The sequence below is a fragment of the Varroa destructor genome, unplaced genomic scaffold, assembly GCF_002443255.2.
Source record: "Varroa destructor unplaced genomic scaffold, Vdes_3.0 BEIS01000004.1, whole genome shotgun sequence".
Classification (NCBI taxonomy): domain Eukaryota; kingdom Metazoa; phylum Arthropoda; class Arachnida; order Mesostigmata; family Varroidae; genus Varroa; species Varroa destructor.
Genome location: NW_019211457.1, coordinates 45,739,316 through 45,753,511, shown reverse-complemented (window position 1 = coordinate 45,753,511; position 14,196 = coordinate 45,739,316). Strand labels below are relative to the sequence as shown.

The 14,196-nt window shown below is 41.1% G+C and overlaps 1 protein-coding gene across 12 annotated transcripts in view; it reads right to left on the bottom strand.

The window, feature by feature from the left end:
* Positions 1 to 152: 152 nt before the first annotated feature.
* RhoGAPp190 (Rho GTPase-activating protein 190) overlaps positions 153 to 14,196 on the bottom strand; it is a 58,335-nt gene continuing 44,291 nt past the window's right edge. For 9 of the 12 annotated variants that reach the window (XM_022803728.2, XM_086988483.1, XM_022803721.2 and 6 more), the window contains 8 exons: positions 12,912 to 13,147; positions 12,404 to 12,641; positions 10,539 to 10,799; positions 7,730 to 7,942; positions 6,418 to 6,500; positions 6,022 to 6,265; positions 5,285 to 5,522; positions 153 to 4,684 (listed from right to left, as the gene is read on the bottom strand). In XM_022803728.2, coding sequence (XP_022659463.1) covers positions 4,486 to 4,684; positions 5,285 to 5,522; positions 6,022 to 6,265; positions 6,418 to 6,500; positions 7,730 to 7,942; positions 10,539 to 10,799; positions 12,404 to 12,641; positions 12,912 to 13,147 — 1,712 coding nt within the window. In that variant the 3' untranslated portion in view covers positions 153 to 4,485. The remainder of the gene's footprint in view (positions 4,685 to 5,284; positions 5,523 to 6,021; positions 6,266 to 6,417; positions 6,501 to 7,729; positions 7,943 to 10,538; positions 10,800 to 12,403; positions 12,642 to 12,911; positions 13,148 to 14,196) is intronic. The other 3 variants (XM_022803727.2, XM_022803726.2, XM_022803729.2) reach the window with 3 other exon arrangements.

Below are 14,196 nucleotides of genomic sequence, written 5' to 3'. Positions count from 1 at the left end.
ATTTATAGCAACAATATTAAATAATCAATTAATAATACAATAGCATCATCATCATCATAAAATTACAGAGCTACCCATTTTTTTCTCTCCTTTCCGGTCTCCGTATCTTGCTTTACCACCAGGCCACCTTGTATATATTTCATACACAGTCATTTATATGGTATAATAATAATTTTATTTATACTGTAGTACCTCTCAATAATGATAAAAATAATACTAAAAAGAGTTGCGATCAAACTCTAAAACAACGAAAAAAACACCTTGCACAGTTGCCATGTTTCGGCTTCTGTACGTTTGCTTGCAAGCATTCAACGCTGCACACTATTAACTATTAGTTACAGGCATATGCCGTCAAGTATCACAAAAATAGCAACTGATCAGCTGCAACAAAAGGCAAGACGGAAAAAACAAGTAAAAGCTAACAACCTAAATCCGCGCACACGTAAGATATTCTGTAAAGGGGCACCTAAAACAATAATAATTAAAAACGAAAAATCAAACATAGCAAATCTCTGTTACCAACCAGTCCACATGTCGAGATTTGCCGTAACCGAATATATGTATAGGACGCATTAAACAGTGTTTGGATTCGCCACGATTCGATTCGCATGAAGGAGTACATGCGTGCGCATCGCGTACTCAGTAGGATCAGCTTGTGAAGATCTTTTTAAGGGCTACGAATTCTTCTACAAGCAGAACAATTTCGAAAAATATTGACGGATAGATATTCGCCATCGCACGACAGTCGAGCGCATTGTGCTAGAATTAATGCTAGGAATGAGTGCAAGATCTTAGGGTCCCTATAAAAAATTCAACCTACTTTTACCTTCCTTGTAACTATTGCTTTATGCTTCCGTTTAGTATGGGTGATATATAATAATTATTGGAAAAAGATTAAATACTCGTTTACAAAGACGGCCTGCCAAGATTGAGAACGCATACACGCCCCGACGTGCATAAACAAACATAATCTATGAGCGATGAGAATGCTACGACGAATAATTTCAAGAAGGTCAGACACAGAGCGATCCGATCTGACCCCGGAAAATATACATGTGGAACCCATGACTAAGTTAAACTTATATGATACAGTCCTATATACATTTCATTAGAGTCGCCTGGCAGGCAACTCGTCTTGCGTATAAATATTTATATGTTGCTTTCTGCTTCGCTTCTTCGTTTGGTATTGTTTATTTCACAATAACTCCGCTGCGTTATTTTTGTTTCACGGACAAAAAGTTATTTCTTCACATAAATCACCTAGACAGGATTTTCCTGAATAGTGTATTTTAATTGTAATGCTACAAGTTCAGACGGCAATTAGACACCATTTAAACATCGCTGTACCTACTCTGTGAACTTCCTGCCACTCGACAACCCCTGTGGCACGCCCCTGCTCGGCTTGAAGTGGGTTTAAGGCAGTTAATAAACGATTTAAAAGCGGCACTTATTTACGATTCCATCGTTCGTTGATCAGTATTAAATGTTAAAGCCAGAACTCGTTAAATCAGTGGTTCCACAATCTGCTAAATCGTATTTTTCTTCGGATCTTGTTGTTAATTAAATGAATATGTCGCAATTTTACCTTATTTTTGGAATTCCAGTGTACTATGAATCACTTCGGGTTTGTACGAACCTCAGTCTAACAGGGGTACACCTGGCGTCGTTACGATTCTTATCATAGTTATAGTATTAGTATTATAATTACCAAGTACGAGAGCTGTTAAATTAACCTGTTTAATAGATATTGTCAGCCTGCAATAATCAGCTGTCTAATGGATCCGTTATTATAAATATATAGATATAATTAGCACAGTTAGCTTCACCCTTTTGGAAGATGCTCTCATCATGATTATTTATCGTTCGCTTTCGATCAACGATTGCTGGGACACATCGGCAAGACTGCTGCGACTCAAATACTCTTTCGCTCCCGCCTTCGTTTGAACTTACATACGAATATCAGTTCTCCATAAGCGGTCGCGCTGAGACGATATTCCGGCTCTGCCGTTTATGCCTATCATAGTTATGGAATACTCCTACATGCATATCTGTTTGAGCTGATACATATGTGTATGTCTCCGCGTACCTATTTTGAAAAAGGGTCTTAGTCGTCTTACTTCGCGCCCTTTTTCCCTCTCCTCTCATACCTTAATCTGCCTTTTGTCTCTTTTATTCTCTCGTTCATAATTCGTACTTATCGACATCAATTTTTTCGTAGCTGTCTTTAACCGTCTATCTGATTCCTAAAAATGGCACATGTCAGCAGATCCTTCAGCTTCTGTAATTAACTAATAATTCATCCTTTCTCGAGCGTTGCTTTTCGTCTCCCATCGGTTATAATGACAATCGATAGTAAGCCGCATTTTGTCTCTGGTGCCCCTAGACGTTTCATACCATGCCGCCCGTCATTTTGCATTCAGTCTCACGTATATTCCCTTTACTCATGTCACTTCATTGCAACATACTGCATTAATACGCTGGTAGCATACCACTCGAACTACCAATAGCACAGCCGCAGACAAACACACTGAAAAACTACTATTTGACGTCTCTTAACTAACAAAGGGCTGTTACGCATTGGCTAGTCAAAGCCAGTCGAGATCCTCTGCGAAGATCCTGGTACAAGACATTTATACCAGATCCCCCTGTTTCAATTGGTTTTACTATCATGCGCTCAGTCTGTCTCTCCCGTTTGCACTCACCCATTAGTTCATGTATTAGCATTAAACAGATCCCACAAATCAATAACATTTTCACTCTCTCTGCAGTTCGTCTTCTTCTTAGTAGTTTCCCTATGTTTTGGTATATTATTTTTACACCCTGTTACTTCTATTTGCTAATTCGGCTCTCCACTAGATCTCTTATCGTTTAGACGTCTTCTATCGCAGAATAGCTAGCTCTATTTTTTGTTTATCGTTTTTTTCTCGTCGTGTGTTTCTTCACCTCTTATTATTGTGGCCCTTCACGAACGTTTTGACCAGAAGACACGACTGGCTTTCCGGAGTACGCAGTGCTCTCCTAATGGCAGCGATGGTCGTAAAACACCGAAGCAAACACGCAATTGCGAAAACTTTTTGATAGAACATACTATCAGTAGTATTTCGTATTCTTAGCAGCATCTCAAAGCTATGCATGTTGTGTGCATGTGCATGTCTGTCAGTCTGTTTGTATTTGAAAACTTCGTTTCGTCCTTGAGTCATATTCGTATATGGTAGTCTGCCATATATTTGCCTATATACAAGCATGGTTTTTCTTGTTTTTTGTGCCAGCCATCTCTTACATGATGCATCTGTGTGTGCGCGTGTGTTTTTGTCGCTTCACTCGCAAGCGACTAGTTACGCTGGCAGAAAAGTTCGTCTTTGTCACTGCTTTCCACTGCCAACATCCTCTTTCGATCTTCTAAACATAGAATGTACCACTAACTCACATATTGTCGTCATCTCACGTAGTGAAAAGAGTCGATTTGGTTTTCCTTTATGTGACAAGGCTTTTATGCCTGGTTCGCGTCTTTTTTTCACAAGCTTGTCTTTGTATTAGGACCTTAATTCTTTGCGAGTGCAAAGTTTTTCCGGCCAAACTGCCCCGTAATTTTCCACCACTTCATTACTTCACTCTAATAATACTTAAACACCTGTTTATTCTCCATTGCATATTTTTTTTATCTTTTTTTTTCAACATTTCGAGCAATCTGTGTGATTCGACGCTTCACACCCATTGTCCTGATGGCAACGCGCTGTGTGTAAGGTGTCGTTGTAGCCTAACAATACATATAGTACTATTAGATACAATAAATTAAGAGATAGTGATATCACACTAGCCTCCTCGTCACGATTATCATTACCAGCCCCACATGTGCCATTATCGAGGTTCGACCGAATAGCACCATGAGCAAAACGGAACAAATCAAAATACACAAATTCACTTTGACTATCAGTTTTTTCCCGGCACAATTGTGGCCGCGCGAGTTTCTGAACAGTTAGGAGCTATTAGGAAACAACCAGCGAAGTAGACAATAGTTTTGGGAATAACGGGCTGGTGTGTAAACTCATATAGTGTTTGTAGCAGAATTGTAACGACGTACAAAGCGCAGAAGGGCGACTATAGGGGGGTGGTTGACGCTATACAATCGGTAGAAGAGAGGGATCCTCTATAGGTCGATTATATTCTACAGAAGCTTAAAGAGTGTATCGACAGGTGAAGCTGATGTGTCAACGTGTCAACCCGTGGATTTGTTTTTGTCTAGTCTGCATTTCGCTTTTTGTTATTGTTCATAAGGTTGGTTCAGCGTTTGGTTGTTTTCCATAATGGAACTTCCTTGGCCGAGATCACAAGGTTTGCGAAATGTGCCGCCTACTAACATAATCGGATCAAAGGGTGTATCGTGGCTCCATCACTTACTACCTTCGCCTGGATTACGGCTTGCGATGGTAGTATGCGTACGGATGCCGTTACAAAACATACGAGGCGTCAATTCGTCGGGATAGCTTACACCATGACGACCTCTTCTTCGCCGCAAAAGAGAAAGCGGTACTGATCGATCATTGTTTGTACGGAATCCTCGAGGTGTGGCCGGACTCGTTCGAACATGAGCATATCGTTGAACTCTAATGGAAGTAACGTCGGCCACCAGCATATTGCTAAGTTCTTGCTGTCCATGCTGTTTTGGCGGGAATTCTCGGTTACTCTGAAATTTGTAGCGAAGGAAACACTTGTATGAGGATCTGTGAACTATTTCGACGATGGCCAGACCACAATCGAGATTAGTCATGGCGTCGAGTCGGAGCTCTTATATTCATTAAATAACATACCAACGAGGAAAAATCTGCTCTTATAATTTACCCAATTTAGTTTATGCTCAGATCCAAAATGCTTATTTTTTTGATATGCTAGGATATGAAATGCAAGAACGAAATAAAAAAAAAGTGGATCTGACAAAACACCCGTAATAAAGAACACAGGTAGATTATAGTGAGGTTTGGATTTTACTGTAGCTCAGTCGTAAGAAGGGAAATTTATTTTCTAGAAAGTTGTATGTCAATTAAAGGAGTTAATGAGCATTTACTGTCTTTCTTTCCGAACAACGTATCCATCCTATCTATAAGGTTTCTTTCGCAGATCTAGTGTATATTCACTGGAATAGTTGAAGTCAATATTTTACTGTAAGAAAAAAGTCTCAATACTATCAATCGAAGACGATAAGGTATATTGAGCGGGCTATTATATTGCGCATAGATTCTCTTATGCTTTGCACACCAGTTGGAATAACCACTAAGGTTCAACGGACCTCACGAAGTGATGGAAAACGTATCTAAGTATTTCCAGATTGGCTAACGGTAATTGGCGTAGGAGACGCCGCATTTCCAGGAGGCGACACGACCGATCAGGAATAGCGGACGCATCTGTCAGTTTATTCATCGCCTGCGTTGATAACAACGGCGGAAGGTGTTTCGAGAAAAAATCCTTTAGGGCAGTTGCCACAGCGTTAACGGGTATGTCTAACTCTATCAGATCGCAGTTCGGATCTGTAACACAGACAAAGAACAATGGTTATAGAATAACTGTTGTACACAAATTAACCTTCATTTTCAGAATTGCAAAAAATGAACTCTACTTTTAGTTTCTAATTCCTAATATATTTATGACGGCTAAACGTTTCGAATGAAGCTTTCGGTTCCGCTGCTACATATTACTTCATATTGCTTATTATGACTGGTGGCGGTCGGCCATTTCTGATGTCAATCTATTTAACGGCTTGATTTACACTAATTTGTCAGATATTGGAATGCTAATATCACTGAAATGTTGACCAAAGGATGGCCCATTTGGGCTCCGAGATATTCAATTGTTGGAACAACACAGCATGAAATAGTACTAATCTGAAAAGAAAGACCGTGAATACTTCAGCGGAAATCAATGCACCGATAAGGCAATGCATCTAGGAACCTTTTCAATGAGCAGTATCCTCAAAAATTGGATTATTATATTATAGTATACACACGAAAGGCAAGAGCGTTTGCTCACCTTCTTCGAACTTTTGGAAGAGCATCTCGACGTGTGCACGATTTCCGGGCACGCGGTAAAGTCCCTCTGACTCGAGGCCTTCGGTCTCGATGAACAGAATACACTTTTCGACAAACAGCGGAATAAATTTATCCGGCGACTGTGCGAAATCTTCAATACCTTTTTTTGTGCCTTTTTTCGATTTGCTTCGCTTTTCTTTCTTTTCCTTATCCTTTTCTTTGCGACGCTTTTCACCCAATGTTTGCTATCACAAAAAGTAGTCAACCAATATATCAAAGAAACCAAGAAAACAAACAATGTTAGAAGTTGCTTAAGACAAAAGTCCATGTTCCTATTTTCATGCATATATATGAGCGAGAGCCAATAGGTACTAACTGTAAGAAAATTCGTACAAACCTTAAGTTCGAGATTATCAAACGGCGACATGGTATCGTCCATTGCTCCTGCGACACAGGACAGGCTATCGAGGCGAGTTTTGGCTGTAAGACGCCACCATTTTACAAAATGTCTTATTTATTAGCACCACGACAAAATCTACGGTAAATAAACAATACTTGATGTGTTTAGAAACATAGCATTGTACGTCACGACACAAGCTCTTCATCCATATAAGCAGATGAATGGTCTGTAAAAATCAACTTTTTTATTTATTATTTACTATTTTTGGATTCCTGGTTTGTTTTTTCAACCGCTCTCAGTCCCCCCAATCAAGAAATCACGTCCATCAACTGTACTCCTAAGAATCTGTTAGCCAAAGAATTACGAGCGATCCATTTTTGGAGATCAATTCATTTGAGATCACCGCTATCGTTGCCAGTAGCTCATGTGAGATAAGCTTAACTTACTAGTTACCGAGCAGAACTGTACCGTTTATCATGTGCGCTCAATAAGTTTGTTATTTGTCAATTATTAGCTACCGCCTATGACAATCAACTCTAGAGATCTTAAATACAAGCCAATGGCGTGTTAAACTCGTAAGCGCCGACGGCTAGACAACGGAGCCAGAGTGCAACTTAATTTTGTTGTGCCTCAATGAATCTAAGGTCAATATGATAGTAATAAACAACAGTGTATATGGTTATGACTGAACTCAGTAGGCCACAAGATTGAATGCGCTACAGCACCGTAACCTATTACGATTGGTAACTGAATGAAAGGTTGGCCAAAATCTTGTCCTGATTTCGGCAGTCACTAAATCACGATAATAACTTCGCCTTTCGTTGTACCTCTACTATTTTTCCTTTGTACTTTTAAAAATTTTGATATTTTTTTACGCTTATAGATTTTGTGCAGATTTGTACGCAAATAACAACGTGGCACATGCACAAACATGATTAGCATATAGATCATTGTTAGTCTTTTTCAATAAAGAACGTTATCGTTAACACTGACGGAAATTTTACGTTATCCATCCATCATATAGCTCAACGAACTGCAAACGTCAATCGTTACGAGGAACTATCGTTAAGAGGCTTCTTTTCTCCGTCATTTTGTATAGACAACATAATATATTTCGCCATCTTGCATCCTATCGCGAAACTCTTCACGTACAGTAAGTAATTCCCCAAGACTAACGAGCTAATTACTACTAGGCTTCAACCTTCACTATTGTTACACCTCAACGTTCATTATTGTTATGTTTGTCGCCGTTGTTGTACTCGTTGTTCAATTTCTCACCTCTTCTCAATCTTTTTTGTGTTCTACTTACTGTGTGAGTTGAGCGAGTTATCAGAGGGAAAATGCTGGCTAAAGAGGAAATGGTGTCGGAGTGAGCTTGGCATGTGGGGTGGCAGCGCGAGGCGATCCAGGCCTAGCGAACCGAGGGCGCCCAGAGACGGACCGTACCCTGGCGCAGGACCCAACGCACACGGCGCAGCTGAACAATACACCCCGAGGGCCGTTGCTGCTGCTGCAGCTGCAGCTGTAATGCACGACGTACATCACAAACACATCGAAACCGCCGAAACAACAACAGCAACATCGACGACGACGACAACAACAACAACAACAACAACAACAACAACAACAACAACAACAACACAGTACCGAGAGCACAGACCAGATCACGATCAGCACGAGTGCAAACTGGTACAGAAATCAGCTCATCACCACGATTTATTGTTATGTAATGATTTAATGGATTTTTTTATACTAGGTATACATATGTTACGGGGTTATATCATGTCGCAAATTTGAAAAACAAATGAAAAGCAATAAATAATGGGATAAGCCCAAGCCACTGATTTGCTTCTCGACTGCGTAACAATTAAAGGAAGGGCAGTTAACTGCCACTCTGTTAAACTAGGAACATTTGGCGTAACTTTCTGCAGAGTTGTAGGGAAATTTTTCAAATTATAAAATCATGGCTCTAATGGATCGTTTTATTCACTCGTCGGAGACGAGTTTTTTCGTTTTTCGATATCAACCGAGATTGAGCTATATCTAACTGTAGGACGTCAAGTTTCTTATGTTGAAGTTGGCTTGAAAAATATCCCTACAGTATTTCCAAAGTAATATGGCACAAACAAGGTACGGATAACCAAACTAGATAGTAGACTAATGCCATCGAACAACTTAAACGAGTATCCAAGACTATAAAAGTCGCCGTTACCTTACAATCCAATAAGCGTTAAAGCAGAAGTGAAATCTATAGAAAGGCATAGTCGGTAATTGCTGGCTGTGCATATGATAAACGACACGTAGCATTATGGAAAATCTTATAATGCTACATAGTAGGGACCTTATTGAAAAAGGACTTATTTACATACCTATGCTCTGCTAGATTGAAGCGCTGCGGGGGCAATTCCATGACCTACTACATGACACGTACGAGTGAATCGCATTTTGGTATTTAATTTGGAAATTGGGTCATGCGTCACAGCATCATTACTAAATAAATCCATAAAAGAAATGAGAGAAAGCTCAGCGTGATCGAAACTTACTACCAATCTGTTGAATGGCGGCTAGATCTATCTAACGCTCTGCGTAATTCATTCTCGAATTTTGAATAAACACGGTGTTGTTTTGCAATGGTCTTCATCCTCGCTCACATTGTATTCCTCACGATTTTTGAGAAGCATACTTTTTTCGATGTATCTTCACCAAATTTGGGGAAGGCATAAAGTACATTCGCAGTTATGTTCGCAAGACTTCAGCGGGTTTGTAACGAGCAGAATTACAGATACAGTGAAAACTTCTAATACTATAAACATCTAATTTATGTAAAAACAGTAGTTTTATAATTAATAATATTCCTGCAAAAACACCAAAACCAGCACTCAATGTGTAGCGGTAATTTTCTAGAATGTAATAAAACACAATAACGTGAGCTATAATTTACGAAAACTATTTGAACTTCAGGCCGGCGTGCAAACATCGATGGCACAACTATCTCGAGGCTTACATCTAATGCGTACATGGACTCGTCCATGTTCTTCATGTTATGATCATCGATCAATTTAGCTAAATAGTGCATTCTTACTGAGAAATGGCAGACGGCGTAACTATATAACTTAGTTATGTTGGTGGCTTAGAATTGAAACGTGCAAAATTTCGCGAACCTCATCACGACGAAAGCATGACTGACGGATCAGGATCGACCGGTAAAGTTAGCTGATTAAAGAACATGATTCTGAGATCGTCATTTTTGCCGAAAAACAATAAGTGATAATGATTGCCTTGGCGCCCACTGTTATTAAGGTTACTATACAAAAGATAACTGAGACATACCTAAACATTTATGTAGATGTGACTAACCGGCTATACGCGGTGAAATGAGAAATTGATTAACTAACTGACTGATCAGTTTCAGGTAGCTGACGAACATCTGGTATGTATGTGATACTGAAGCAAAATGTATTTATTACTGCATGCAAAGAAACAAAAGTTAGATAAGTTATGCATGCGAATTGAGGCGCCTCGTCCATGAAAACTGTGCCAGATACTGACGAGGGTGTAGACAGAGATATGATCTTCTATGAAGATATTTCATTGTTATAAGAAACTAAATGCTTTGGGAGACGAGTACGAATGGGAAGCAAGCTTAAGGAGGACAGTGAAGCCCTTCGGCAGTAGTTCCAAGGCGGACCGTGGTAACAAAAATCGAAAGCTTGAAAGTGGCAAGAACGTGTTGACGTTTAACATGCCGTATTTTAGCGAAATCAGTCAAACGTAAACCGTGCAGATGTAGACAACTTTTCAACAACCCCCGAAACGCTCCTGAATTGGGGCAGGGACTGGGGCTAGGTGACATGAACAGCCGTTTGTTATGCCGCAAAAGTAACGAAACCAAACACAAGACATCGTCTAAGAGCTATCCTTTCCACCCAACTTCAAAGCATTCGATAGGGTGTCGTCGTGTAAGACGAGCAGCAGACAGACAGAAAGAAGAAAAGGAAAACGTTGGATGAACAATTGTTAAAAAATAGACGAAGAAGAGGAAGAAAAACAAGGATTCAATCGATTGTTGTTCAAATGAAGGTACATCAACTGGGGTTGAATTGGACACGCTCGCGCACCTTTTTCGGGATCCTGTGGACTAAGCGGGCCCAATGGGTTAGTCGTCGGGTTGAGGAATGCTGGTAGACCTCCCTCAAGATGGGGGATCTTGGGCGGCGCGACGGCGATTGCCTTCTTCTTTGATCGTGTCTTCGAGCTCTTTCTCTGCTTCGCCTTATCGCCGCCTACGCCAGCCACGAGATCCAAGGAGTCCAGCTCGAGGTTGTCGCCGGAATCGCTGAGTTCGCCTACGGAATCCGACTCGCTTGCGTGTCCCTCGCCTATTGCGTCCAAGGTAACACAGTATGTCAACGCGCCAGCAGTCACCCGTGGCGTTTAGGTGAAAACCGCAACGTTCGGGTTATATTATCGAACCATCCAAGGACAACGCGCAGTACACACCATGATGAAGTATGCGTGGTGACGTCAGTACGCAAAAGGTGTCACAAGTACAAGGCGGACATGTGTAGTTGACAAGGGATGTTAATTATCAAAGATGTTCATTCGTAAATACGTTCATTCGCGTTCGTGTCGATTCGTATCGGGTTCCAGCAAGTGTCCATAGGATGAGAAGGCCAATCGGAGCGTCACGCATCCATAACGCCACAAATAACAGCACCGACCAGGGCAGCAACCACAGCAGCGCGAAGACCCATAAGAAAGTGACAGAGCGGATAGACAGTGGCGCTATGTGATTTTACTTTTGTAAAAGAGGACGCGGGTAGGTGTAGAAGGATGTAATTAGAGCATGTAACGTACGTGAAATGGCCAGACCAAACACTAAACGGCAGCGGATAGATGATATGGAACAATCCTACCTCCGCTGATCATTGAAGGTAGTTTTCACGGAGGGAAGAGGGACAATAATGTAATTCATAATGACTTTTTAGCTCGATACGTAGTGAATGAATGAATCTCTGGTGTTAGTATCTCATTAGGACAATCAAACATTAAAGCGCCAAACTTCTATGATGCGACAAAGGTGATTCATCATCCACCTACTAATGTTTGCATTCTCTTATCTGAAGTTACGTGTTTTCATCATCTATAAGCAAATCTCTGATAGCAGCTATCAAGATGGGTTAGTAACAGTCCCTGAGCTCTATTGGTTATCGTTTGGTTTCGATAGTGAAAATGGTCGATGAATGACTGGAAAGCCCTACGAAGCAAGATACTTCTAAAATTAGCTTTTAGTGATTAATGCAATGTTATTAGATTTTCTTGCATGGGAAGCAAACAATGAACTGATAAGTTTCCAAATTTGGACCACTGCTCGAAAACTATGTCTGACTGAAACTTAAATGAACAGCTAACTTAAGATGATAACGAATTAACTGCAATTAAAAAATGAAGGGCTTGTTGGATTATTATTAGCGGCAACGTTTTAACAAGAATATTATTACCTATAAAGACAGCTGCCCACGGATCGAAAATAGTACAGTACTTGCTTTTTAATTAGCAGCCTCAATGTAAACCTAATTGTCCTTATACGGCCTTTATCAACTAGTCTAATAAATTCTATCAGATATTAGTACTTCGGTCAACATGAAATCAATCAACCAAACAAGTCACTATTGAGCTACATGGATGAGTCCATCATTTAAGGGACATTAAGCTACAAAATCATTATATTGAAAAATGCACTATAAATTATCCAAATTCAGTCCAAATTCTTTTATAGACCGCAGATCTAGATTTGTTAGCATAAAGAAATCCCAAAATTCAAACCATTGAACGGATGATTGGACTAATCTACTCTAACAATAAATCGACACGGCAACAGATAAAAGTCGCTGGCAACTAAAAGAAAGTATTGTCAAGGAATACGACTGTATAATATATATATGTGTACATATAAAACATGTGTGCGTGTGAAGTTACATACCCTTGTCCTTGGCGCTTCTCGGCAATCTCTTCTTTGGCTGCTGTGGAATGAGGGGAGCATAGTGGTGGTCCTCAACTTCGGATCCGGACCCGCCGTGAGCGGGCAACAGTGAACCGTGGGGCGCTTTCGGAAGGGCTCCCAGCGGAAACTTGGCCCCGCCCGCTGAGCCGCTAACGTTGATCCGTTGGATAGCGTTTTGGATGTGGTCGAATTCCCGCAAATTGATCCTTCCTACTTGCTACTCGTAAAAGAGAGATAATCAGTTTTCAAGAACGCCAAAGACTTGCTGTAATTTGTGTCTGGTATGGTATATTGAGAAGACCCAACAATTGTTCCTTTGTTTCGACCACACTTAAACGAGCTAGAGACAAACTGAGATCGAGGTTTGTTGAAAGGACTCATAGAACACCTGAATGCCATCCGAGTGTGTATGCTGATACGATTTTCGCATAGCAAAAACATCCAATTTTTATGTGTTATTGTTCAGACCGCTGATATTTAAACTTACCTTTTGCCTTGTCTTGTGCTGTTTATGTTGTTCTAGCCCAGCCGGGCTGCCAATACCACCGGAAGGTCCGAACATCCCACCAAATCTCTGGAACAGTTGATCGCTTGTTCCCTCAACTTGACTTCCAAGCTGCGCGAGTTGCTGACGCTCCCACGAGTCATCCGGCGTCTGCGAACCGTGGCCAAACGTGCTTGTTCCACCACGCTGTTGCTCATACAGACGATTGTCCACCCAACCTGATACAGTGGCAGTACGACAGCAGTCTAGCCAGCTAGTCTCCAGTAATAGCGTTACACATGCGTTTTGTTACAGTGCTTGATTAGGAACTACCGAGTAATAAAAAAATTCGCGAACTACAATGACAATAGCAACCAGAACGAGTGTACTGACAATTACCGCACGGATTTACTCAACGGCTAACTAAGTCGCTGGTTAAGCCGACCACCGCTGGTTCAACACATATGCCCTCGGCCGAGCTTTGCCCTTATTCACAGTTAATAGAATGCATTCCAAATGACAAGTTCGTCACTCTAGTCGTCATCCCGCGGCGCTGAAAGATTCGCAAACGCTAATTGGGCCTGCACAACGCACCAGTATCAGGGGAGTACGACAGTATAATTTCACTGAACGCAATCTTATCAATGCCATTGGAAACGAGTTAGAGACCCCCAGGTCGTTAGTTGTAGGCTCTATCTAAAGAGGTGTTACATAGGAAGACCTAGACGGAAGCAAAAGCGAATCAAACATGAAAAGATCAGAAAAATATTTGCTAGACGCCTAAGGGAGCAAATGCATTTAATGATGCGTCATTTTGTAACGCTGTCCCACCTAATCGTGAAATAAGGTCGCTCCACACAAGTGGACTATGAACGTTCGTTGATTAAGTTCCGAATAAACAACATCTCAATGAAGTACCACCCCTTGTTTGTGAAAGAAACAAATGCATCCATTCGTTCACTACCTTTCTCTTCGGATTGGCATTTACCATCCATTGCGAGGTTTCATTGGCGAGCTGACTTAAAACGCGTTGCAGTTGCCTTCATCCTTTTACTTCTATATGGATCTATTCATGGATTCGCAACGGATCACTCGGAATCAATCCATGGCTTTGTCACCTGAGCCTGACTCGCGCGCCACGTCAGTTTCCACAACAGATTGAAATCACTTGGACCGCTAATAGATCCATCGATGCAGCGCGTGGCTACAGGAGTACTGAGCAAAATGAAAGCCGCTCGCGAGAGTCGTGGAGTCGCTTGCGCTTCGGGTAGAGCACCAGCGAAATGGT